This window comes from Juglans microcarpa x Juglans regia, chromosome 1D (assembly GCF_004785595.1).
Source record: "Juglans microcarpa x Juglans regia isolate MS1-56 chromosome 1D, Jm3101_v1.0, whole genome shotgun sequence".
Taxonomy (NCBI): domain Eukaryota; kingdom Viridiplantae; phylum Streptophyta; class Magnoliopsida; order Fagales; family Juglandaceae; genus Juglans; species Juglans microcarpa x Juglans regia.
In genome coordinates this window covers 38,368,148-38,396,118 of record NC_054594.1, presented here as the reverse complement: position 1 = coordinate 38,396,118, position 27,971 = coordinate 38,368,148, and the positions used below count along the sequence as shown (strand labels likewise).

At 36.2% G+C, this 27,971-nt stretch overlaps 3 protein-coding genes across 3 annotated transcripts; 2 read left to right on the top strand and 1 right to left on the bottom strand.

Annotated features, from left to right (window-relative positions):
* The first annotated feature begins 7 nt into the window (after positions 1 to 7).
* LOC121265578 (serine/threonine receptor-like kinase NFP) lies at positions 8 to 3,997 on the top strand. The gene is given in 3 exon segments (XM_041169258.1): positions 8 to 424; positions 427 to 1,289; positions 3,110 to 3,997. Coding segments are annotated over 3 exon segments (1,875 nt in total). The 5' UTR covers positions 8 to 147; the 3' UTR covers positions 3,845 to 3,997.
* Positions 3,998 to 8,868: 4,871 nt separating this feature from the next.
* LOC121240136 (auxin-induced protein 22B-like) lies at positions 8,869 to 10,430 on the bottom strand. Its single transcript, XM_041137590.1, has 4 exons — positions 9,935 to 10,430; positions 9,601 to 9,806; positions 9,386 to 9,485; positions 8,869 to 9,305 (listed from the first exon to the last, which is right to left on the bottom strand). The coding sequence occupies exons 1-4, from the start codon at positions 10,141 to 10,143 to the stop codon at positions 9,230 to 9,232; spliced, it is 591 nt and encodes a 196-aa protein (XP_040993524.1). The 5' UTR covers positions 10,144 to 10,430; the 3' UTR covers positions 8,869 to 9,229.
* Positions 10,431 to 22,698: 12,268 nt separating this feature from the next.
* LOC121239340 (auxin-responsive protein IAA14-like) lies at positions 22,699 to 25,273 on the top strand. The gene is made up of 5 exons (XM_041136574.1): positions 22,699 to 23,147; positions 23,533 to 23,753; positions 24,366 to 24,501; positions 24,652 to 24,713; positions 24,911 to 25,273. Exons 1-5 carry the CDS (start codon positions 22,885 to 22,887, stop codon positions 24,946 to 24,948), a joined length of 720 nt encoding a protein of 239 aa, XP_040992508.1. The 5' UTR covers positions 22,699 to 22,884; the 3' UTR covers positions 24,949 to 25,273.
* The last annotated feature ends 2,698 nt before the right edge of the window (positions 25,274 to 27,971 follow it).

Sequence of the window (27,971 nt, the reverse complement as noted above, 5' to 3'; positions counted from 1 at the left end):
TGTGTTACAGCGGAAGCGCCTTTGACTCCTGACAAAGAACTCGACAAGGAGAGCTTCTAAGTTCATTTTCTGCAATTGAGCTTCTATATTTACGATCTATCACAAACACTTGTAGCGGTCGGAAGAAGGACGAAACAGAAAGGCCACATGAGAATTAAATCCCTTTACGCTTCTTCTCTCCCTCTCTTCTTCTTCTACCACCTCCTTCTCCACACATCAAATGCCCAACCCGAACCAAATACCACAGGCTTCACCTGCTCAGCAAACCAGACAACATATCCATGCCAAACCTACGCCTTCTACCGAGCCACGGCGCCCAACTTCCTGGACCTGGCCTCCATAGCTGACCTCTTCTCAGTCAGCCGCCTCATGATATCAAAACCCAGCAATATATCCTCCCCTTCCTCCCCTCTTGTTGCCAGCCAACCCTCTTTGTTCCTCTCACCTGCTCTTGCAACTCGGTTAACACTTCCACTAGCATCTCTTATGCCAACCTCTCCTATACAATCGTTCGTGATGATACGTTCTACCTTGTCTCCACCAATAAATTTCAGAATCTTACAACCTATCAATCTGTCGAGGTTGTCAATCCCACTCTCGTCCCTACCAATCTTTCTATTGGTGTGAACGTCATCTTTCCTATCTTTTGCAAGTGTCCTAACAGTACCCAGTTGCAAAACCAAGTCAGTTACCTCGTATCCTATGTCTTCCAACCTTCTGATAACCTGTCATCGGTTGCTTCAAGGTTTGGAGTACAACCACAGTCTATAATTGATGTCAATGGAGATAATTTCCAGCCTTTCAATACTATATTCATTCCAGTCACTCAGCTTCCAGAACTTTCACAGCCTGATGTGGCTCCTTCCCCTGCTCCTGTACCACCTCCACCTCCTGTAGAGAGCGATGAGCGGGAAGGGGTTGTTAGAGGCTTGGCAATTGGGTTGGGAATTTCCGGGTTCTTGCTGCTTTTGCTTAGTGGGTTATGGGTTTACAGAGAGTCTGGGTTGAAGAGCAACAAGGAGAGGGAGCGAGATTTGGAGAAGCAGAGGCAGCTTTTGGGTAAGAAAGGAAAGGGGTTGATTGGAACGGAGAACTTGATGGCAGATGTTTCAGATTGCTTGGACAAGTACAGGGTGTTTAAGATTGAAGATTTGATAGAAGCCACTGATGGATTCAGCGAGAGTTGCTTGATTCAGGGGTCTGTGTACAAAGGGAGCATTGATGGGGAAGTCTATGCCATCAAGAAGATGAAGTGGAATGCCTATGAGGAGCTCAAGATCTTACAGAAGGTATCAAAATTCTCTTCCCATAGTTCAGTTTCTGTCATTCTGTTGCTAAACGCTTTCGTGAATAACATTGAAGTATCACTGCTAAATTACAACAATACAATGCACATGATTCGTATAGGGAAAGAAGCAGATGTTACGTATTGCACTCATTTATTAAAACCACAGACTCTTGCAAATTTCCAGCCAAGGAGGCTTAAAAACTACCGTTTTACTATCCTATTATAATTTATGGCTAGCTAACTTTTTTGCCCCAGAAACTCCATACATAAGATTATCAAATTTTGGCAGACATTCTAACAGTGATACTTTAAATTTAATCAGTAAGGTTTACATTTGCAAATAAATGGTTTCATGTTGTGAGGGAAAGCTGCTTTTCAGAATAAAAATGTTGTAACATTGAAAGTGTTTGATGATGAATTGTGTTAACTGATGTCAAAACTTCGAGTACATCTATTTGTTTTAGCAGATAGATGACATTCATATGGTTTTTAACGTATTAGAATATAAATTTGACGATTTAATTCACTTCATTCCATTGGTTTTAATTTTTTTCTGAAGAAGAGATCTAGAGTTTTAACTCCCAACTCTACACTTCACCTGAAGCACTTTTCTGAATGAATAACCAATGATGTTCCCAATTAGCACTATAAGAAGTATGTTTGGCAACACAGAAACGGAGTTGAAATGCCGGAAAATACAGAACTACAAAATGAAACAAAACTTGAAACATTTTAAAAGATAAGGATCAATGACATGGGTCAAGGAGCCCCATAATAACTCCGATTCCTTACTCGCAATATGAGACTAAAGAATGGATTATGGTTAGGTGAAATGACCAATCTATAATAACAAAATGTGCAGGTCTTATTTAGCATTATTTTAGAATTATGTCAGAATGGTCCACACCTTTTGGTTCTAATATTCTTTAGATGCCCATGGAAATGCCATTATCTATCGTTCATCTAGCAGACACATCCCTTTAGAAATGCTACCGAATATCTTATAGTAATGATGAAAGGGTTTCTATAAAGTGAACCATGACCAAGAATGAAATAAGAAATATAAGTATTGTCATGGACTTTGGAAGAGACACAGTTTAATACAAAATTTTATTCCATTAACTTCCAACTTTACCTTACGATTTGTATTTTAGTCATTCCTAATTTATTGGTTGAGTCACATCTGATTTGGTTCTTTAGCTACGAGTCTAGGAATCTTTTCAATTCCAGTCTTATTGTTTAGATTGTTCTTAAATGCATTATGATTTCCTTTTTATGGTATTCTTTAAAAAAAAATGAAAGTGAAAGGAGAAAAGAACAAACAAGAAGACTGCTAGAGGCAAACAGACGAAACAGAAGGTCCGGATTAGATTTCTATTGAGGCCAGATGGGCCTAAAACTTTGCCAAGGAAGTATATCATTAAAGCTAAAAACAACCATGGCAGAAAGCCTTGGATGCTCATGGGAAACATAAAAGACTTTCTATACTAAACTCCTATATATCCACCTCGTTCAATATCCACTTGGGAACCGAAAATTAGCCTATTAACTCTTGAAACGATTCTTAAACCAGAAAATTCACTTTTATAGGATTTATTGCTGAGGGAATTTGGATGAGAGGGAGTATTGCTTTGAGAGTAGTGATTAATCTCTCTTCAGAAATCCTCCTAAATGAGTTTACTCTTGGAAGATCATAAATTGCAGAGTCAATTACTACTGATAATTTCTATTTTCTTTTGTTTTAATGAGTTTACTTTTGAACAAAGGTTTCATTTTCTTCTTTAATTATAAATAACAAAATCTCCGTTTTCTCTTATGGAGGTAAACCATGGCAATCTGGTGAAGCTAGAGGGATTCTGCATAGACCCGGAGGATGCAACTTGCTATCTAGTTTATGAGTATGTCGAAAATGGGTCTCTTCATTCATGGCTGCATGGAAACAAGAACGAAAAACTGAACTGGAAAACAAGGTTACGAATAGCCATCGATGTTGCAAATGGTCTCCAATACATCCACGAGCACACCAGGCCACGTGTTGTTCATAAAGACATCAAAACCAGCAACATTCTCTTGGACACGAACATGAGAGCCAAAATTGCCAATTTTGGACTGGCCAAATCCGGATGCAATGCCATAACAATGCACATTGTTGGAACCCAAGGTTATATAGCACCCGAGTATTTAGCAGATGGGGTGGTCTCTACAAAAATGGATGTGTTCTCTTTTGGGGTGGTTCTGCTAGAACTTATTTCTGGGAAGGAGGCCATTGATGAGGAAGGGAATGTTTTGTGGGCAAAGACCAGTGGGATTTTGGGGGGGAACGAAGAGAGGAAAGTGAAGAGAGTGCAGCAATGGATGGATGGAGTCCTGATTGCGGAGTCATCCTCCACGGACAGTGTGATGAATGTCATGACTATTGCCATTGCTTGTCTGCATAGAGACCCTTCAAAGAGGCCAAGCATGGTGGATGTCGTTTACGCGTTGTGCAAGAGCGAGGACTTGTTCTTTGACATCTCGGATGATACATTATCAACTTCACTGGTGATGGCAAGATAATTTAGAGAATGGTAGTCAGTAAGCAGTAGACAACGCTACTAGAAGTAGAAGGTCTGCAATAGTAGAAAGACGATGTTACCTTTTTACAGTAAGGTTGAATATATGTATGTCTTACTCCACAAAACATTGAATAAAGGAGGAGGGACAAGGAAAGTACGTGTAAGAGTAGTCGCTGCTCGATCTGGTGGTTCCGGTGTTGCGTGCTGGTGACACCTGACAGTATTTGTGCTCGATGTTTCCCAAAAAAAACAAAAAAACAAAAAAACAGTGATAAAAGCCACGGATTCAACTAAACTACAATCATGTGGGCTTGCTCATGCTGTTGCAACTTGTCACATCCTTCAAAATGGACTTATCTACGCTTTAATGACAGCTGGACTCAAATGTGTTCAGCCCATTCTTCCACCCCTTGAAAACAGAAAAACACTCCCTTCAGCCCTCTGAAGTGAAGCCCATATTTTCTTTTTCCAAATTTCAGTGCCCTGTTCTGACACTCAAATGTTTCAGTTTCCTGGCACCATAAAATGGACAATCCTCTACATTAAGTTTGGATCCATGGTGTCCATTCCTCCCCCGTGTTAGAATTGGCGGGCCTCACTTCATATGACCCAGTATTTAAGAATCTCGTTTACTTTATTTCATCGTTCTTGCCTTGTAGATGTTGATGATGATCGCGAGCTGTTCGATGAAATTACTTACAAAACCGCCTTTTCATTGACAGCTATATTCATGGCCATTCTAAATGTAGTATCGTCTATATTCAGAAGTTCTTGTTGTACGTCTGAAAGGATGGTGTGCCTGTCCCGTCCTCGAGTTTCACTATCTCATCCGTGTGGGCATTAGTTTGGTATAATAGATCCAAAGGTGGGGGACAAATTATAAATTGGGTTTGGCATGAAATTTAGATGCCGTATTGAATTGAAAGTTCAAGAATAAGGGTTTGACTGAGATAACTGAGATGTCCATCAAATCGTCCCGTAAGATGGGCATTTGATATTTGAGATTGAGACGTGATGTTCATCGCTTTGTCCTTTAAGATATGCCTAATTATGATTCGAAAAGCGTATTATGTTGGATTTGCTCCGGAAAGATATGAAGCATCGATCTGGGCTATCTACTGAACTCCAAATAGAAAGAAGTACTAGATCAGCTGTTGCAAATGCATTAAAATGCAAATCTTCTACAACATTTCTGGAGATGATTTACAACAACACAACAAAAATGTACATGAAATAAAAGAAAATGAGGATGTTAGGGCAAAACGATCTCCTGGAGTCTTGTTAATCAAAAGATCTTCTATCTACGTACTTAAACCAGGCTTACTCCATTTCTCATGTCTGTGACGGGTCTCATAGCTTTGTTGGATAGCATCATGGTCTAGAACCATAATGTTTTCATGGTACTTAGTACTTACCATCTTGATTGATGCCCCAATTTAGAGAGTGAACGGAACTTGGACATGTCATGATAGACCAGGTCATATAGCTAATGTGAGAAGGGGAAAAAACAAAAAGAAAGAAACATAGAACAACAAAACTATTTCAAACGAGAAATGGAAGTGCTGGCTTGTGACTAGATATTTCTATTTCATAATTCCTTAGTTATGAACACTATATGCATGGTGCCTACCTTTGCATGAGGTGAGATGTGGCCGAGAAGGTGACTTGTTATTGCCTCGTTGGCTAAGGTATGATGTATATTTTACCCTAAATCCTTATACATACCCTTAGGTGTTCTTAAATGATGAGAAAAAGGTCTTATAACTAGTTTGGGTTTGAGGAATAGTTGATCAGTAAGATCTCACATATTTTCTCACATTGCATCTTACCTTCTTAGTATTGGTCTCATGCCAAACAGGTCTACAAGTTAATAAAATCATGTATTATGGTTATTGTATTAGACACATATAATTTATTTATTTTTTTATCTGTATAAGCTATAAAGGAATTCACATAAATCACGCTCATCCGTGATTCTCTCTATCAATATATTTGTATAGTTACTCTATTTTCTGGCTGTATATTCCTTCAATAGCTGTAGTGTTGTTTATGGTTATATTTTCCTTAAATAGCCGTGGTCTTGTATTATATAAAGACGTATTGTAATGCAAAATATGAGTGAAGATTTTTACCAAATCACTTGTGTAATCCTTATATAAGCTCTTTTGCGTAAGGAAAATGCTAAGCGTCCCGCTCTCAGCTCCCGCTGGGAGCTACTGCTTGCATTAGTATATGTTTTTTTATGTGTTTTTTGTTTAGTTCTTTTTTAATATAGATTTTATTAATAATTTTAAATATTTAAAAAAAATAAAAAAAAAGTATTATAATATTATTAAAAAATATTTTCTTAATCATGAAGTAAAATAATTAAGAAAGTGTTTTTGGCCCGGTTTGTATTCGCAATTCATCTCAACTCATCTCACTATTATTCATTACTATTCATCAACTTTAACTCACAAATCTCACTACTATTCACAATCTATCTCATTACTATTTACAATTCATCTCAACTTATCTCAACTCATATTCGAATCCAAACGACATCTTAATGATTTTTTTTAATTTCTGATTAAAGAAGTATTTTTTAATAATGTTTTAAATCTATTTTATTTTTTTAAAATATGTAAAAGTGTTAAAAAATTTATATAATAAATAACTTAAAAAAAACACTTTAGAAGAACAATGCTAGGCCCCGCTGGGGGCTGTAGCATTCTCCTTTGCGTAATAGGCTTGATGATAAATTGATCCTTTATATTGCCCTCTACCATCTCTCAAGCCTACTCAAGTTGTTTAGTGTTTGGCAACTCTAACCATTAGTTAATCCTAAACTTGATCCATGTATTGCACCTATTCTTTGATAAGGACCATTGGATTGTGCCTTCAGAGTGCTTAAATCGTGCCCTAAACCCAGGCTTCCAAACAACTGCCTGGCACCGATACTTTTCCTTTCAGAGCATTGTCCATGCATTGTGTAGTCAATGCCTGCCTACCACAGCCCTAAATCAACCACGTGTTTGGCCTGGTAAGGCAACGTACACCTTGATTAATTGCCCATACGGGGGTAGTGAGCAATTGATGCCAAGTGGCAGTGCATTTACTGACAATATAGACTTGAGCAACACAGCATGCTAGCTGTAGAACACTTCATGTTCCTCTTTTGATTTGCATAAGGAGAATACATGTCCATTGGTCAAGCATGGATATTTTCAGTGCATGAACTCTCAACTGACTTATCTGAATAGCTTAGAATCATTAAGAGTCAAGCCTTGGCTTTGTGTCAGACTCTGTTTTTCCATCACCAGCTAGTAGACAGAGGGAAAGAGAAGTTAGTCTTTAATGTTTAAAGAAAAGCAGAATTTGCAAACCTGCTAGAAAACAGTTGGAATAGTTTAGCAACAAGATTTCATTTCGTAAACCTAACCCAAATTATATTTCATAGCTGAAATCCAATGAACCTTTACCCTTTTTAATTACATGGATAACTGTCACTAATAATCTTTCTAAGAAGAAAAATAAGAGAGAAGAAAAGAAAAGAATTTATTTATCATATCGATAAGTACATTCTTTAGACTAAAAGTAAATTGAAGTTGTTAGCTTGGGGCTCCAACTAATCAGCCTTTTAAGTAGAATATTAACTAACTAAAATGAAGTTTACAAAGTCCAAAAAATTTTCTCTTTGCTCGATACGATTTTCCAAAGAAAAGTATAGTACTGGTTGCTGCCACCAACGGACAGAATAACATGTAAGGTTAGATAGACTTATAGGTAGCTATGACCTAAAAATACCTAATTAAAATTACAGCCAACCAATAATGGTCTCCACCTTTGTGTTTACCCAAACACAATAGCGTTACTAGCTACTCGGATAAGTACTACACCCCCTCCCTCTCAGGTTTTGTTTGCAAGTGCATGGAATAAAGGAGTGCTGTCTAATATGTTTCATTTTAGTAGCTAGATTGAAAGGGTAAAGCGACTTATGACATCTGTGGTTTTAACATAAACTTTTACCTCACTTTATTGGTCTTTACTAACAGTTTGGCTGCATATTTAGCACCTGGTCTAGGTCCACCTTTCCTTTGGAAATTGGAAGACAGAACTGCAAGTGAAAAATGTTTCTGAACCTATTGTTCTTCAATTTCATGCAGTCATGAAATCAGACAGGGACACATGATCATGGGCACACTTTCTGGTTGATTAGAAACTGACAGTACCTCAAGTACTGTTGTCTAGTAAAGATATATAATGAGTTCCACTTTTATCAAAGGAATTACTTTTATAGAACAGAGCAAAACATGGCAACTTCAGTTCTAATCTAACATTTCAGATTTGATTAAAGTCAGTGACTCAATTAGTAGTTAGCACAGTAATAGTTCATAGACTCTGGTGGGAAATCTCTGTTGCTTTTTCTATCTCTGAAATGATTTTCGAAGAGTCCATCTTCCGCATTATTATTAGTTTCTGAAGTCATACACTATATTTTAATCAATATTACGACGGTCATTTAACTAACCTGCCATCATTTATCATGTTGATCATACTGATTGCGTCCAATTTATAGAAATACTGTATGATAGATGGGTTTTGAAATGAAAGGCATTTTTATAGAAATGTTAAAGGATTATTAAATATTGTAGAGAATCTCTCTTGAGATTTTCTCGCGTGTGGACAAAGGTAGCGGTAAAAAAAAGCCTTATTAAGATAAGCATCCTCCAAAACCAATGCCTCAGTACAGTACCCTTTAAAGAGTTTTTTATGCAGGTCTGCTTCTCTTGGCTGGGGGACACTCGTGTGAAGGAGGGTTTCGCACCACTGTAGGTGCTGCTGGACTAGGATTGAACCTCATGTGTCTATCTATCATGTAAAAGGGTTCTGTATCATGACAAGCTGAACACAGAGATTTTGATTCTTTACCCAAGCGAGAATAACACATGCTATTTTCAGATAGAAAGTGTCTGCCATGGAAAGAGGAACAAAATCTGGATAGCACACATAATTTTGATCAGGTTCAATCAGATCAGAAATACATTGGGTAAACTTATATGGTATATAGTTTTATATCACTATATCAATATTAACAATACAAAACCAAACTGAATAAACATGTCATTTAGTTTATACGACTTTCGAAGCAATAACTCCTTCCATGCAGTTTTGGCTTGACAGAATCAGTAGGAGCAATACAATAGCATCAGAGATGCCACAAACCACCAGTCAAACACTACGTTTCTGACGCTTTCCAGCCGAACACTAGCGACTGTGAACGACGCGACCAAACTTCAAACCGATCCAATTTTTTTTTTCGAGAACCCAAGCTGAGGGATTTGCTCTTAATGACAGAAATCGTTGCTCGACCTGCTTTTCTGGGTTGCTGTGTGTTGTAGGTACCTCATACTCCACATCCCAAGCCTCTAGCTTCTGATCCTTTCATGATTCTGAGTCTTTTGCAGGATGACATAAACATACTGCAGCAAGAGTAGGTAATATATATCCGTAAGTAATGAGAAATACGACAAATGGAGAGAGAGAGAGAGAGAGAGCTTACTCCCATGGAACATCTCCAACCAGCATCCAATCTCCATCTTTGTCTTCATAAGTTGGTGCATATTCCGACCCCTTGTAGCCTTCCCTCTCTGAGTACTCACCTGGAAAATGGTAAAACCAAGGTCATTTTTACCCTAAGAAACGTCGTCAAACACACGAGAACAACGTCAAAGCATTTTACCAACAAAAGCAACACTAATTAATGTTCTTACGTACCAATGGTGAATTTGAACATGCTCTCCAAAGCCTTTAGGAGTTCCGGGTAGCCCTTGTAAATCCCTAGGTCAATCTTTCTGAGGTAAGGGGCTCCGTCCATGCTTACTTTCAGGTAAATACCAGCAGCCTCAGCCTGATCAGATTTCTTCGGCTGCAGGTTGTTTTTTCTGTAGGATCGGATTGGCGGCCACCCCACTATCTGTGCCCTGTCATGTCAGACATGATGTGAGTTTTTTTTTTTTCAAGATTTAAACCTAAGACGTAAACTCCACGATCGAACTCAACCATTTTAGCCAAACTTATACATGATAAAAAATGAGTTAAAAGAACTTACTTCGCGGGAGGAGCAGTTTCATTGTCCACGTGCTGAGCATCAGAATTTTTCTTTGATCCGCACTCCTTGCTCGTGTCAGGCAGTGGCCGCTTGTTGTTTCTAGCACTAAAAAGTGCTTGTTCTTCTCTGTCATCTGTCCCCGGCAACCCCAATCTAAGCTCGGTTGCCTTGAGGTTGAGATCGTTGTCATATGCCACCTTGCTTTCCATATTCCCTATAATCTTTAGCCAAAAGATAAGGGCTTGACAAGTTCTTGCTTCTTGCAGGTGTTTGTTATTTTCTTTGGAGGCTGCTAAAGTTCTTGGGAAGAAAGTTGAAGGAAATGTCCAATGCGGGGAAGGTGGGAATGCAAGGTTGTATTTTTATAGAATATGATAAAGAAGGTATTAAAGAGATGTGAATGACTTTGTTATTCCCAGAAATGCATGAATTATGGACAAAGGCAAACTCAGCTGTCGGTAGCAATAGCAGCACCCTTTAGGCAAGCTGTCCATGCAAAATGGGGACAAGGGTGGGACAAGCTCAGCCGCCCATATGGAAGGAAGACTGGGGATTCACTGGGACGGTCAAGATGCGTTTTGGGGGGTTGTGGGAGGGAAATCAGGAGCGTCGGTTTGAAGGAAAGGAGAGGAGCATACCCATGTGAAGAGGTCCACATGGCTGTATGGTATGGGCATGGCATGGCCACGTGGGACTCCAAACGTTGGCAGGGTACTTTCGATTCTTAAGAATTGGGGTAATGGATTGTGGGGTACATCACATGTGGGATGGCATGTGTACATGGTCAGCCCTGACATTAAATTTTTTATATTTAAGAATATATATTATTATTTCCTTTTATTTCTAACAGAATAGTTTATATTTTGGGTCCGGTACGATTATAATTCATTGGGATAGTTGAAACTCAAACCCGATATCGTGTAATTAAATACCTACAATGGTAGATTAACTGACAATACTAACCTTGATATTAACATTACTTTGACCAATTCTTTAGTTTTTATCTTCTTCTTCTTCTTTCTTTTTTATTTTTATTTTTATTTTTCCTCCTATAGGCCATTGTTAGATTCCTAAGATATATAGACAGAAGTGCTATAGTTATAAAGAGATTATTCTATAAAAATAAACTCACAAATTAATATACCACATCAAGCTATTTCATTTTATGAATTTACTTTTATAAAATTTCTTTATAGGTAAAACATTTCTCTCTATAGACTACTTTACTAATATTTTACCAAGCATGAATGTCACTTATATTCTTGTGACTTATGTTGCTAATATCCTAACTTATTATACATACGAAGTGTAGTTAGCATTGTAAAACTGATAAATAATTACTAAATTATAAACCTTGTAGAAAATCTTATAAGCTAATGATTTTTTTTTTTTCTCAAAAGAGTGAGGAGGAGCAATTTGTGTAACTTCTCCCTCTAGGCATGACCTGCATAAGGACCCCCACTCGCTAGGGCATATTCAGATTGAGCCATAGTTATTGATTCCGGGTGGAGCAGCCCATCACCGCAACCTCACCAAAGTGTCACCATGCAAAGGTTTCCAAGATTTTGGTTCACAAGTTTTACCAAGACAGACCATTTTGAACCTGTGACCTCAGGCAAGGGAGAGAAGAATGATCCCTTGACCTTTGCCAACTGGGCTACCACCTTGGTGGCTTATAAGCTAATGAATTGATTAGTAAATTTAGTTATTTAACCACAATGTGCTTAAATAGAGAATGTTCCCAGTTGTTTAACGCGCGAGGGCTTTCAGGAGTTTCTTTGCTCATATTATTTTTTTAAAATTATTATTAGAAATATTTTACTATATAGAAAATCACTTTTACTTTGATTTTTAACCTTCCCAACTTTGTCATTTTGGCCAGTTCATATATATATATAGTAGTCTATATATAATTGGAAACAGCTAGCTTTTGTAGTGGCTTCACTTGATCATATAATATATAGGGTCCGGATGGTCAAATATTGAAAGGAAGCCTCAGATTATTTCTCAGGCATTTCTTATGTTTGAAATTGTTGGAAGAATCAATGCATGATTATTAGCAAAGTAATTAATCATGTCATGGTTTGAACATATATCTTAGGCCGGCACATGAACATGAACATTATCATGATCTATATATATGGACCATTTCCCTTGTAGGGAGTAGTATGTGATGTGTCTCTACATTCAACATATAATTCCATAGGAAGTTCATTCGAAGCAGCTAGCGCAGCATACAAATGATAAAATATTATTAATTTGGGTCCTTTCATGCTGCATGCAACCGTACGTGCGCGTTAGAAAGCTGTTGTTATAATTCTCATCTTAATTTGTCACGTAACTTAATTGTTTCATCAACCTCAACAAATTATATATATATATATATATATATATATATATATATATATATATAAGTACTACTATATAACTATGTATGTGCTACCCTCTCCAATATAAAATTTTCAATTTCTACTCGAAATAATCACCGGCCCAATTTAAAAAGAAAAAAGCCTTGCTCGAATTTCCTATTTTATAGCATAAGCAATATTGCTGGGTTTTATTTACCAGGTTAATTATTTTGGTTTATATTTTAAATTAACGATCGATCCAACGTCCCAGACCATCATCTATATATTTGTTTTTTCCTCCCCCTAGCTGGTATAGTGCTTACTGTTTTATTTAGTTCACGTTGGATTCGCCTAATTATACCACGGGGCCAGGGATTGTACTTAATCTCGAATTGGGTTTTTAAATAAAATTTAAACCGATGAAAAGAGATTGAATTAATTATATATATATTTATTTATTTTGTTTTTACTTAAACACTCTCCCTCATCGTGTGTGGGCCGGGCTCCATTCAATAAATTGACTTAATATATAAAATATTTAATTAAAAGATAGAGTGTAGACTTATGATTTAAATTTAGAATCTCTATTTTGATAGCATGTAAAATTATCACTTATTTTAAATATTTAAATTGCTAAAAAAAATATATATTTAATTATTTATATGGACTTGCAAACTTCCCGAATATGCAAAGAATGAATTGAAATTCCAAATTAATAAAATTCATTTCCTGGTGGCCAAGATCAGGAAATATCAATTACTTGGACCACTGGATTTTTTAACTTAACCCCTTAACTGGTGATCTTCACCGTGCGCACAGTGCAGTCCTTAGGATGCGAGAATTGGCTACTTAATTTACCAAATTGTAGAAAGTAAATATTGTTTTTTCATGCCCCTCATATATCTTTGGCCAGGTGCACTTCTTATCTGAACCCAAATTTCCAATGCTCTTGCGGTACAAAAGCAATAGGAACCCATTCAAGTGAATCACGAAATAATAAGAGCCGGTTTGGATTGGGAGATCTCACTTCCGCCTATTACTATTTACAAATTATCTCATCTCATAATCGTGGAGCAATATGATTTGTGATGCAGATGATCTAAAACCCCAATATAATATCAGATGGTTCTAGACTGACTTGTCAATCCAAAGATTATATATCTTTAATTCTGAGGAATCCAAATGTTCAGTACGATTGCTCGATCTGTCCAACCATTGATGGCTATGCTGAAATTTGTCATTATTGCTTCAGCAATGCGGTGATAACAACATTGAGATTAATCTACACATTAGTTAGCTGAAGTTTGTGGCATATATATGGCCAATGTATGGCAATGTAACTTTGATCATGAGCTTGTACTTGTGGTGTCAGAGCTAGAAGCTTGGCACTTGCTCGAGCGGTCTTAAAATTAAGAGTAATATTAAATATAGTTATAGAATATATAAATATCGTACAGTCATTTTAAAAAATAATAAAATTTATTATTAAAAATTTAATTTTTTTATATAAATCTTATATTTTTCTATTTTCTTTTAAATAATTATACGACACTTATACTCATTAACTGCGATTAGCATTTCTCTAAAACTAATCGCTCGATATACAGGCGATGCAAAACCAAACGAATCAGATCTAGCTAGGTCTATTTTTGCAGATTTTGGTCCACAAGAATTTCCTGGTTGGATATGCATGATATGAGTCAATGACACTTCACTGGTGTCGCTAAAAGCCTAGTTGGCATTGCAGGCCGGCCAGCAAGCTTTGACCAAAAACTTGACATGGAATATTATTTGGCATCGGTGGTGCACAAATATTCTGATTAGTGTTGAGTATCTGATGAAAGAAACGTGTGGTAGTAGTGATAGATTAGACCTTTGTCATAAGCATTGAATGGTGAACTTTAAGATCAAATCTATCATATACAGTTCTAATACTGTAAAATGCAATTCAGTAATCGCTGTGCAATTCCACAAACATGAGGCAGAATATATATATATATATATATTATTGACAACTCTAAATTATGAACGTACATGCTATTGGGCAGACTAACACCGACAGTGCGATCCCCATACAGGATGTCAAAGATTAGTGTAGCATCCCGCTGCTTTTAGGACCAACTCTTTCCGCTTAATCCTTTAAAAAAAAAAAAAAAGCCAAACAAACTAAACAGCTTTTGAATAAAGAACTTACCGACATTTAAAGCAATAGGGGTCAGTACTGTTAGAGCTTAAAACTAATATAAAAATGGCACAAGTGGTGGAGCTTTTAGAACATAGAGAATTTTCTTGGCTGTAGGATACCCCATGAGTCTAACAAAGTATGACAGACAAGTGATACCAAGTTAGCGGTCCCTAGCTAGAAGAAGTAGAACTAGACAAAATAAGGGAAAGGGTGTCAGAATTTCATTTTGGGTACGTGGGGGTGGTCATGAAATCCGTGGGTATCCCTATACTTGGCTGGCTGCATTTTTCAGTGTCATATCTGGCTAGGACCCAATTATATCGGCCGGTATTCTCTTGTTATAAGCTACCCCATTTTCCGTGTAACATCTGGCAGGCCATGCCAGGACCACGTTTGCAGAAAAGGGTCCACTATTTGTTGCAGCTTTGAGCATCAGCACCTCCATCAATTTATCTGCAATATTGATATTAGACCAGCTCACGTGTTTCAAGGGGAAGTCGCATTATACGCACTCACCCACCCACCCACCGCGCCGGCCCGGCCCGGCCCCTACATCTCTTGTGGTATAGAAATGTCCTCATAATATTTGCACATGATATTGATCATATATAGAACGTACGCATGCATTTAGAAATGTTGATCAAGTCCAAAGATATTCGCGGGGGGTGAGTTTGTGGGGTTCTTTCTATCGAGAACAATATGCATCTGCTGGCCTATTCAAAGCTACGACAATTACATATACCAGAATGTCACTCTTGCTATAAGTACAGGAAGTTTTGAAGGTGTATATAGCTTTCAATATTTTAATTATTAATTTATATATGATCGATATTTGGTTTTTGTGATTTGCATATATAATAATATACATGCATGGATGTGTACATACAAATTACAATATCATATATCGTTTTAGGATAATCTGCGAGTGAGGGCTTTTAGGAAAAATAATTAAATGCTTTTAGAAATTTTTAAATCCATTTTAATTGGACCTAAATTTACTAAAATATATGTTTGGACAGATTTAAAAGAGAGAGAATGCTTAAACTGCTATCATATTCATGTTGATTATATAATCAGAGGAAACATGTGCACGAAGGGTGTGAAAAAGACATGCCAGACAGGAAGATTTCGATAAGACTTGAGCGTGCTCATGTGTCTGTGTCAGTTGGTGGGTCTCAAGTCTAAGGACGAAGGAGAGAACCCACACGGGAGCTACTGTTGCCTATTGGGTCCCATCCCATTTGGGGTTGGATGTTGTTACCTGGGAGTACAGAGTTGAGCTGTCTTTACCATTTCCTACCCATCAAATAGCCATCTGTTGCCTGTTGGCCTAAAACCCTTGAGCCACGTCTGTTCAGCCAGAACCATTCGTGGGCTTTGGAGGGGTGGGGCCCTAAGGAACCTGCGATGATGCATCGTGGGGCCCATCATGTGTCCTGTCCAGGTGAAAGCCTTTTGTACTGCGTCTTTCACCAACTGCTCCATAACAACAAAAATACTCAAAGAAACAAAAAGAGAGAAAAAGAAAGAAATACTTATAATTTCGAATTCCATCTGTATGCAAGTAAATGCTAGCCCTAAATTAAATGACATGTTATCTAACATGTTATTGTAAAAGTATTCTGATGAAATTGCGTTACTTAGGGAGGGGGAAAAAACATGTCATATCTCAAATAATTATGTTATATTCAATTATTTTTACGTACTTCACTAATGTGATCGATTAAAATAATTATTTTATATTGAAAAAATATGAAATAACCAATCACAATAATAAAATACGTAAGAAGTACGTAAAAGTTATTGCCAATAAAATTTTTGTATATTTATCTCAAAAGCAAGACATTTCCATTTGATTTGTAATCAACTCAAGAAACTTGTGACTTGATAATGTTAGCATAAGATTATGGTTTTGAGATGGGCAAGTGTACGTGGAAAACAAAAGGAAGAAAAAACCTGTTAGCGAATAATTATGTTAAGCCCTTCGTGTCCACTAAACAAGGGAAATAAAACAAATCAAATCATGACCAACAAGGGCCTGACTACCGTGACATAATTTTATTGAGGTTTTTAAGAGAAAATCTTTGGTCATTGATTAATTAAAATGAAATAAAAAAGGCGATAAATATCACGAGTCATCACGATATTTTCTGTAAGATTGAAATGAGTTATGTTTTATCTTAAATTTTTTTAATCCTTGAATGCATAAATTTAATGTATCACATTGTTAAAGACGTATTTCACATTACCAACTACTCAGATCACCTGTAACGAACAAAGGAGCAGCACTGGTTGTCTTGTGGAGTATTCGATGTCAAACTAAGTATAGTAAAATGAGAGTAAATGTATGTAAAGAAGAAGTGAATCAAGTTCAAGTATATAATTTGTTACGAGAATCAAGTTCAAGTATATAATTTGTTACCTCTTGTAGGCTATTTATAGAGGTTATTTCCTTGGAATGATAGAGTCTAATTTGCATTGTGAAACATTTTCCTTTTAGGAGTGTGAATCTATTTCCTGTTAGAAGTGTGAGTCCATTTCCTATTAAGACTCTATGCCTATCTCTTATTAGGAGTTTGAGTCATCTTCTTGACTTTATCTCTTAGCTAAAATTGTGGAGCTCAAATATCTCTTCCAGTTATCCCGCTAATTTTCTTTGTGCTGACACATGAAAAATTAAATACTTTACATTTTCTGTACATGCCTTTCACTCCGCTAACTCGTGGGCGCTTGCTTGCTTTTGTTTTTTCCTACCTCGTCAAGGATCCATGCTAGTTAGTGTGTGTGGGTGTCTTTACTTCCTTTTGGTTAGCTAACAGTTGGTTGCACCTTGAATGAGGCTCGACATTTTGGTTGTCTTGGAAATTTTCAAGTCAATTGTGATGGAGGTAACTTGCAGAAAAAGAAATTCTGGTAGCTGTGAATCCTTAGAAGCCTTATAAGGTATTGAGAATCTTTAAGTCAATAATCTGCAAAATAAACTTAGAAAATTGGTCACTAGTTTCTCGTTCGGTCGTTGGTTTGTTGTTTATTCCCTAGTTTTCTGTTTGTTTCGTACTAAACGGTGAGAGACTCAACTTGGAGAGATAGACGGGAGATGTACTTGACTACATTAGGTGTAAGCGTGGAGCTCGATTTTGAGTTTGTTTGTTTGTTTGTGTGAATGTTTGCCTCAGATATTGTTATTGTCGGTGAAAAGTGATTGTTTTTGTTTATTGATTTTTTGTGTGTATTTTAGTGATTGTTTTTGCTTTTGTTGGTAATAGTGGATTTCCTGCCCATTGGTGTAAATTTTTGTTGTGTTCTTGATTTGTTGTTGGTGTTCGCTGGTAGTAACCTGTGCTTAAGTAATCAGGGAGCTCGTCGACTCTCTGAATCCATCTTAAGCCATTGCTGAGCCCATCGGCCCATTCTCGAAGGTGACCCACTCGAGACAGTTGTAGAGCCTGGTGGCTCATTCCTGAAGGTAACCCACTCGAGATTGTTGTAGAGCCTGGTGGCTCGTTCCCCAAGGTGACCCGCTGGTTGGAAAGGGTCATGTGGTCTTCTAACCTTCACGCCCATTCGTTTGGAAAGGGTCATGTGATCTTCTAACCTTCACACTCGTTCGATTGCACCGTGAGTGCGTGACTTGACTTTTGGTTGCACCACGTCCCAACAAGTTCTCACAAAAAACAAAATAGGTAAGTGTAATATAAATTACAAATTTGAGATTTGTGAACTTGAGCCACCTCGCTAAAGCGTGGTGAAGGCTGGTGATACATGGGCGATGCTCGTGGGTAGCCATGCCTTGGCACGAGCAGTGACAGAAAAACATATGCTTTCTACGGAGACCTTGGTTTGGTTGCATGGTGTAGATGTCTATTTTGTTGCTTGCCAAGAGGAGCGAGTCTTGTTGCTAAGTGGGTCGTGGGGGTTCTTTGACCTCCATGCCCTTCTTGATTGCATCGCGTCTCTACTTTCCAGCATAAAAAAAAATCACGGTTTGCATGTGATCGCGTGGTAGTTGGCATATGAAAATCGCGTTGAAGTCTGTAAAGATCCCACAGACGACGCCACTGTTAAGAACATGTTTCACACCACCAACCACTCAGATCACCTGCAATGAACAAAAGGGCAACATTGGTTACCATGTGGAGTCTCCGATGCCAAAGTCAGTATATCAATATGAGAGTAAATGTATGTAAATAAGAAGTGAATCAAGTTTAAGTGTAGAATTTGTTACCTTTTGTAGGCTATTTATAAAGGTTATTTATTTGAAATGATAGAGTCTAATTTGTATTGTGAAACCTTTTCCGTTTAGGAGTGTGAGTCTATCTCCTATTAGGAGTCTGTGTCTATCTCTTATTATGAATCAAGTTATTTTCTTGACTTTATCTCTTAACTAAAATTATAGAGCTCAAATATCCCTTCCACATTTTAAGCAACTCTTGATTGGTTTATAAAATTATTTAAAATAATTACATCAATTAGTATAAATAAAGAGAATATAATTAAATATAAAAGCTCCAGGGAATATTTGTAGAAAAGTCTTTTAGAGCCCTTAGAGAAATAGATGGGCTTGAAACTTTCCTTACGTAATTGGACCAAATGTAGGATGGGCTATCCTGGCCTAAAACAGTTTTTGTAGGTTCCAGATTAATAGTTCGAATAAAAAGCAAAAAAATAAACATAAACATAAAAAGGGCGTTTAAAAATAAAGAGTCCAAGAAGGGCAAAGATGGATGGTACAGGATCCCAATCCTCGGTCACCTGCAGGTTGTGCTGCATGGTAGCATTATTGTTACTATTTATTGTCACACACCTTATATCTTATGAAAAATAACCTTACTTCATATGAAAAGCATCCTCACATTCTATAAAAAAAAAAAATTATAAATGTAAGGTGTAGAAGTGAATAATGATTGATGTATAATATTTCTATATTTGGAAATACCACTCATGTTTCCACTGTTTCCCCCTTTTCTTTTCGGAAATAAATCAAGGACGAGATGGTTGTGGTATAACAGCCAAAGGGTGTAGCACGAGGATGGCTACAGATCAAATGGTCTTTTTTTATTTATTTTTTATTTTTTTCATTCATTTTTCTCATATTCTTAAATATTTTTAAAAAAATCATAACATCAATAAAAAGGTACTTAAAACAAAAGGAAAAAAACTATTGGCAAAAATGCTCGCGGGACCCATTATATCGATAGGGTACTACACAATGTGATCCGATAAAGTCTCTTTTCACTTTAATTTTTATTATTATTTATCTTTTGTTTTTTGATCTGTTTATATTTTTTATATCTCTTTACTTTTATTTTTTCTTTAAGTTGGGGTATAGTGTAAAACTGCTGAGTAGAATAACTAATTTGTTTCAATTTCTCCCTCTAACCATGTTTATCAATTTTCTATCTTTTGTGACTCTTAATTTTGGTTACCACATGGTCCCTCTCTACCCTTTAATTTCCAAGACTATTATCTACCTAACATGATATTATATTTACAGGGAAATATAATCTGATTCGTCTAATATTATATATGATCTTTCTAAAAAGAGTCGAGACGTTGATTATTTTGCCACCCACTAGGCAGCTAAAAAGAATTGATATATTTTATATCCTCTTTGATTTCAGTAAGCAGATGAGATTCATCAATCGTATATTTATCCAATCTGTCCCTACATTACAGATAAACCAAACTTGATCGATCAATATCATGGATGGATGGCCTCGATGAGCTCAAAACATCAAAGTTGGTTTGACTTCAATTATATATATCTTTTTTTTTTTTTTTTCAAGGGGTAATTATAGTTGTAAAGTACCGCGAAAGTTAGAAGAAAGAAGATATATATATATATATATATATATATATATATATATATATATATATATATTAGAGCAAGAGGCTGCATGCACCCAAGGCCAGCCATATTTTTAACGAGAGATGAATATATATTATTCCAAGCAAAGGGTACCCTGGCCAGCCCCCACCATGGTATCTGATGTCCCAAGTTCTACCAACATTTGGAATATTATTATTGTGGAGAGAGGATTCTCGCGTATATATTTCTTTTTGTAGGAACAATATAATTAAAGTCACTTGATATCGGTACTGAATATTATTATTGATAATTGTTGATTAACTAATGCTTTATTGTTAATCTCGAGATATATATGTCCCCCTCTTCGAAAGTAATATCAATTGGGGATCACTTCTGGACCTACACCATGCATTGATTTGATCGGTAGACCAGCACAGGACAAGAACAGAAGGACGGAAACTAGCTTGCTAGTCTAAAAGTGAGTGTCCCGAAAGCAACTACACGCATTTATATATAGAGTAATTAACTCTTTGCATGCGCGCTATCAGCATATATAGATATAGTAATTAACTTGAAGGGGGTAAAAAATGAAAGAAAAGAAACAAAGATCAAAGGGATCATAAGTACTTTTGAGTTGTCGCATCCATTAAGTGACACTTGACATGATCTCCAAGATTAAATACTGCATCATGTTGACATGGTCTTGAAGAACCGCTTTGTTTTTATAGAAAATGAAAAAATAAGTGCGCACACGATTACACTAGAGTTGTTGCGTTAGTTAATGCCATGAAACTTGGTGGTCAATAGATGACCGAATTAAGGACCAGCAAGCTGGATTGACCTGATTTATTGACCCCATCTAATTAGTGGCATTAGGACCACCTCAAAAATACAAATCCTTTGAAGTAGTACTTCGGCCCTTTTTTCCCTTAAGCTAGCCTTTGAACTTTATAGTCACTATGCATGCATGCATGCATTGTAAAAGTTATCTGAAGTGGAAGTCACTTTCTAACCTAGATTAGGAGCCAGGTGTGTGAGATTTTCAAAGCCAAGAAAAATGGTTTCTTGTATTCTTATATGCTTTTGACTTGACCAAGTCCAAAGTTGAAATCAGGGTTATATTAGTACTTATTTTCTTGAGGGAAATCCTGATTTGGTCACTGTTCTAATAAGAATATATATATATAGACACACATGTGTGTGTGTGATTAGGAATTTGGAAGGTTGCAGACCATGGGATAGTTATCATCGAGGTAGGTTAAAAAAAACAAACTAGTTAGAATGGGGTTGGGGGACGTTGACAGGGCAAGGGCACAGCTAGGGTTAGGGATGTTTCCTTCTCTTAGGATGTGACCTGTCTCTAAGTCACGACCATGCCCTAAAAAGTTTCAGAACGAATGATATTGAGAATTAGAAGTAGTACTGTTGACTGATTCGTACGTATGTCACGCACGAGTATTGTTGCAGCAGGACCGGAGCTAGAATATTGCATGCAGCTCAAACATTAATATATGATCAAGTGCTAATTGCATGTCTAAACTCAGCCAACTCACCGCATGGCGATTATGTATCCAAATTAGCTGATTCAGTTTCTTGTACGTTGGGACATTATTTAATTTCGCGCTGAAAGAAGTAAGTAAATGAAGAAAATATTCATTAATATTTTGTGCTGGAAGCAATGTTATCAATTAAGCTCGATCGTATAAAAGTGATTCTGACGGAAAACGAGGCAGAATAATGGTTTGAGTTTCAACGATTAAACTTTGACCAGATAGTTATAATTAATTGTTTAATTATAACAATCACGATACTGCATGTGTTAATTTAGACCTTAATTATATAAAGTAGTAGTGAGTAATTAATTAGCTAATTTCATGTGAATTTGAGGAAAAGGGATTACTTTTTTCTACCAAAAGATAATTATTATTTAGATAATGAGATGAGATGAATTTATATAAAAATTAAAAGTTGAATATAATATTATTTTTTAATTATTATTATTATTTTAATATTTAAAAAAATTAAATTATATATTATATTTTATGTAAAAATTTTAAAAAATTATAATAATAAAATGATACGAGATAAAACGAATACGTTTAAAGTGAACTAGCTAGCTAGACAATAATAGTTAAGTCTTAGCCCCTCTTTATGTTTAGCATGTCCCACACAACCATGCCTGTGATAGTTGACTGAGGAGCTAGCGCTAGCTGTACTACTTGGGTATAATTTGGACATGATCCACAGCCAGTCCCTCCAAATAATTTAATCATGCACGTCGGCAAAATCACATGATAATCGTCAAGATCGGATAACTCCTCCAAGATCTAACGTCCCAAGTATCTCCGCGTTTCAACACGCCACACGCCAGAAACTCGACATGACGTACACATGCAGCCACACACACAAACTTCCAGGCAGTTATATTATTGAGGGAGGGGGGGTGGTTCTCTCAAGCTAAGCAACATAATAATAGAAGGAAGAGGACACAGAGAGAGAGAAGCAAGAAAAGCAACTCTCACCAACAAATTAAGCAGATATAGATAGAGGCCGAAGCAAAACCTTTGAAAGTTTCTGAAGCATTCTTGGCCACACCCGGAATTCTCTCATGGAAGTTAGCCGGAAAATGGCGAACATGCTGGGCACCGACCGTGATTTGAACTTTAAGGAGACTGAGCTGTGTCTGGGGCTGCCTGGTGGGGGTGGGAGCTGCGAGCCTGAGACTGCGAAAGCTACTGGAAAGAGAGGGTTTTCAGAGACTGTTGACCTGAAGCTTATCCTTCAATCTAAGGAAGAGAGCATGAAGAATGCTTCAAAGGAAAATAACCAGCTCCTTCCTTGCACCAAGGATCCGGCTAAACCACCTGCCAAGTAAGTTTTTAGGTTTTTGACAAGAAAAGAAAAAGTTTTTTTCAACTTTTTTATTTCTAAATCTAGTTGAACTCCATATGTTAGTTGCGGTATGCTCTCTAGTATATTTGTAGGATGTTGATATAATTACATAATATTCTTCTTGTTGTTATCACAGGAACAACACCTTTTGTAATTTTAAATTTTAAGCCTAGCTAGATCATATTTATTTACACCTTTTGCAATGAATAAGTTTACTGATTATTTAAGCTCTATTTTTTTTTTTTCCAAACTTCTTTCCATTGGTAGCTCCAAAATTAAAGATCTTGTTACTATTAGGGTTAGATATTTAGTTCTATTAGCTAGTAACGAGAAAGAATAATTACAAAGGTGAGATGGATTTCAGGGCACAAGTTGTGGGTTGGCCACCAGTGAGATCGTGCAGGAAGAACATGATGGCTCAGAAGAATACAAGTGAGGAAGGAAAGAAGGCAAATGGCAGTGCGGCCTTAGTGAAGGTTTGCATGGACGGTGCGCCATATCTTCGTAAAGTGGACTTGAAAATGTACAAGAGCTACCAAGAGCTATCCGATGCCTTGGCCAAGATGTTCAGTTCCTTCACCATGGGTACGTAATTTAATTAATTTACAATATATTGTCGCAAATGTTAAAGAAAAATTAAATTGTCAATGATGGACGAATATATATATATGGAGATCGATCGAAGAGGATCTCGGACGTAATATAAATGATTTTCTAAGTGATCTCGTACTGCATGTACTCCAGCCAAAAGAATGAAAAAGAGTATGAAAAGCTATTAACATTTGCCGGTAGATATCCATATATATGTTTGAGACAACACAATCCAGAGAGCTGCACATGCATTAATAGAGAAGAAAATAACAAGATCAGATTCAGGCCGTATAGGTCAGCTTAGTTTTAAAACTTAACTCTTATGGGCAGACAAGTACTCAATCATAAAGTATTGGGAAATTATATTACAAGTTAAAAGTTTCATTTTGTTGTATTTCCAGGCTGTATATATAGATCTTGAACTGAAAATATGTAGGCCAAGATATATATAGGAACTTATTAGAACTGATTAACTTCATATTAGAAGTACCTATAGCTAACATAATTTGTATCGTTTTATTATTAATGCTGGTGTTAATTATTTATATATATATCGATCATATATACAAGCGCTGCTATTTATCTTTTTACGTTTATTAATTGAAGGCAATTATGGGGCCCAAGGAATGATTGACTTCATGAATGAAAGCAAGTTAATGGATCTTCTGAACAGTTCCGAGTATGTGCCAACCTATGAAGATAAGGACGGCGACTGGATGCTCGTGGGCGATGTTCCATGGGAGTAAGCACTTCATCCCTCTGAAAACAAAAACAAAACCCTAAAGCACGCAAGATGCAAAATTATTGTGTCAGATTTCAAGCTTGCTGCATGCTTAGAAAATTCAAAATTCAAGTACTGAAAATTAACCCTAATTACACGCGGTACGTACAGGATGTTTGTCGAGTCATGCAAGCGCCTGCGCTTAATGAAAGGATCAGAAGCTATTGGGCTTGGTACGTACCTTCAAATAGACTAATTAATTTATTACTTATATATATATATATATATATATATATATATATATGTCATGTGTGTGTGTATTATTTTTGCTGCTTCTCGACCATCGTACATTGACAAAGAGACGTAGATATATATGATCTATAGGACTATATAGGTACTCATGATCTTCTGAATTTGGTTAAATTTGCAGCCCCAAGAGCCATGGAGAAGTGCAAGAACCGAAGCTGAACTACGCACGTACGCTTAATTAGCCTGGCAAGGCGGCCTGCTTGTTGCAAGCTGCGTAATTACAGATCAGTTTTCTTTGATTGTGTCTGTAATTTTTATTTGATCGTATATAGATATAATATAGATTAAGAATATGCATGCATGGACATCTGTAATAGACAAGAAGCAATAAACTCAGCCCTATCGTCTGCCTTGTTTATTGCTAATGCATGGCTTGTTTAATAATCACCTATTTTGTACGTTGTTTGTTGATGTCCCGCTGTCATAGTTCATGTTGTGTGTTTTATTCCTTCAAATTTAATGCTATTTTTTTTTTTTTTCTGCTGATCAGAAGATTCTTCACATCACCCTTTGGTCCCTTTTCCTTTTCTATTCATTAATGTATTGCAAGTTGTTATTGTTTTTAGGTGAGGAAGGGCATTAAAATCCATGACCTAAGTAATGTAGGGGAACAAGACCATGTGCATGTTGATGGGGCTTTCATTTGTGGCCTTTAGTTTATGGAATTTGTTCACTATAGTTTGGGACATCCATATTTATTATTGTATGTAGACTGTTGATCATTGGAACGTGGTCCGATTTCTTTATTAGGCTAGCTAGGGACGTCGATCGGATCATTTATATATTGTACGCACTAATTAATTAATTGGGTTTTGCATGCGATTGAAGACTAGTTATTGGTTTTGGATGATATAAAATTGAATTTTATTGGATCACTACTAAATTAGCGAGTCGTGTTACACCTACCGACGGTGTAGCCCGACAAAATCTCTTGAGAAGGCCAAATGGCCTTTTTATTTTTTTCATATATATATTTTTTATATTTTTTAATATTTAAAAAAAAACACTACTCTGCCGCTCTAAATGTACAGCTCGGTGAATTTTTTTTTTTTTTTTTACCGAATGATGATAGAAGTAATTTTAAGTGTATTGGTGTATTTTTTTTTTATTTTTTAAAAATATTTAAATACATTAAAAAAATGTGAATAAAAAAATAAAATAAAAAAGTTACTTTTGCAACTAGTAGCACTGTCGGACTGATTAAAAATATATTTTAATCATTAAGTAATTAAAAAAATAAAAATACCTATCAAGATCCACTGTCGGACTGATTATCGGTGAATTTAGTATTTTCCTTAATGAATTAATTGAGTCAAAGATGGTACTGGCCGTCTGTATTTTCCTCTTTCAACCGCACCGGCGCCAGCTCTTGCACTACTGGTTTTTAAAATTACAACTTATATAATATGTATATACATCGATGATTATTAATTTTATTCGAAACTATATATACAGCTAGATAAGAAATATAAACAAAAATTAGTACAAGAAAATATATATATATATATATATATATATATTGGATTAAATAAATATATTGGATCTATTGGATCTAGCACTGTGACAGGCTCATGTGCCGCTCTTGGTGGAAACTATTGTTTTTGAAATTTGACGAGTGGATTAATGATTGCGGAAAATAACAAAATATCTTCTAATTTTTCTTCTCATCTAGGTTTTGAAAGTTATATTATTGAAACTTTAGCGCTTAGAGTGTCAGTGAATAAATTATGAAATATATAAAGTAAGAATAATAATAATTATTAACTACTTTATATTGTTTAAAGAACTCATGCCAACAACAATAATAATATTATATATGAGATCGATTAATGTGTTAATCTCTCTTCTAACAGCGGGAGCAACTAATTCCCAAAGCTTTGTACCTCAATTAAGTAATTACATATATATCACTATAAGATAAATGAACATTTATATACGACAAGTTATGTAAGGGGATTTTTCCACTTCACAAAGCCCACTGGGCCTCGGTCTGATATGTGGCTCGAAGGTCACCAAGGCCCCATAGGGGGCCAAACATCTGCCAGGAAGGGAAGTTAAGTAATCGACAAGACAGGCCAACCTAACAGTATGCTGCCATGTTTAGAGCCCAAAGACATGTATAGAGCACAACGGGAAATGCAGATGGCCCTCGATCCATTGACATTAGACCATCTACGACTCACAAGGAATAGGCGGAAAGCCAAGAAATCACGCTGCATTAATGACCCTACTACCAAATTACACGCCACATTTATGGTGTCATTGTAGAACCACGCCGCATTAAAGGATTCTGACAGCAGAAACAATAGGAGAGACATGAACTTGGAGGAGACAAGGACGATCTGTACCTCTCCCAACTCACGGTATAAATAATAAGCTCCAGGTACGAAAAAACTCTCGATCCCTAAACTCTTTTACTTATTTACAAATTTTCAAGAATACTTACTAACTTTAGCATCGGAGGTTCTCCAGCTTCAAAACCGCCCTCTCCTAGTTGCACTATTCTCTATCTTTTGCAGGCCTATTTCAAAAGACCCGAATTGTCAAAGTTTGATTTAAATGTGTACGAAACACGATGTTAATAAGTTATTTGCGACAAAATAATTATTTATTTTGAAAATAAATTCATTTTGATAAAAAATAGTCATTCACAAATAAATAATTTTCTTATTGCATGAACCTAAAGAAAAAGAAATTTAATTGAGCCAAAGACCTCCGTTCGGCAAAGCACGAATGCGATCTCCAACCGGGGCAGTACTAGTGATGATCTTCAACCTGGCTAGCTATATAAAATATAGTTTTCTTTCGATTCGAATGATTTCATCACGAGATTATTTTCATATTTTCTAAAAAGTACAAGCTGAAAGAAGACTTTAAGAACAATAAAAAAATATCTCAATTAATTATATGGCCCTAGTTAAAAGATAAAAGATAAAATTGCAAGCGATTAATATTTTTTCATTCAGACTGCATGCTGTTCTTGTTTTTAGTCCACTTGAATCTCTTCTTTTTTATTTCGGTTGTTGCCTGTTGGGATAAAATGAACACAAAATGTAAAGCCCACTAAAAGCTCATCGAAGATGAAAACATGCTATGATACGAAGGATGACTACTGGAAGGGATGGTTTGACGATGGACAAAGTTTGATCGGACATAAAGTAAATATTAGACATGAAAATGGA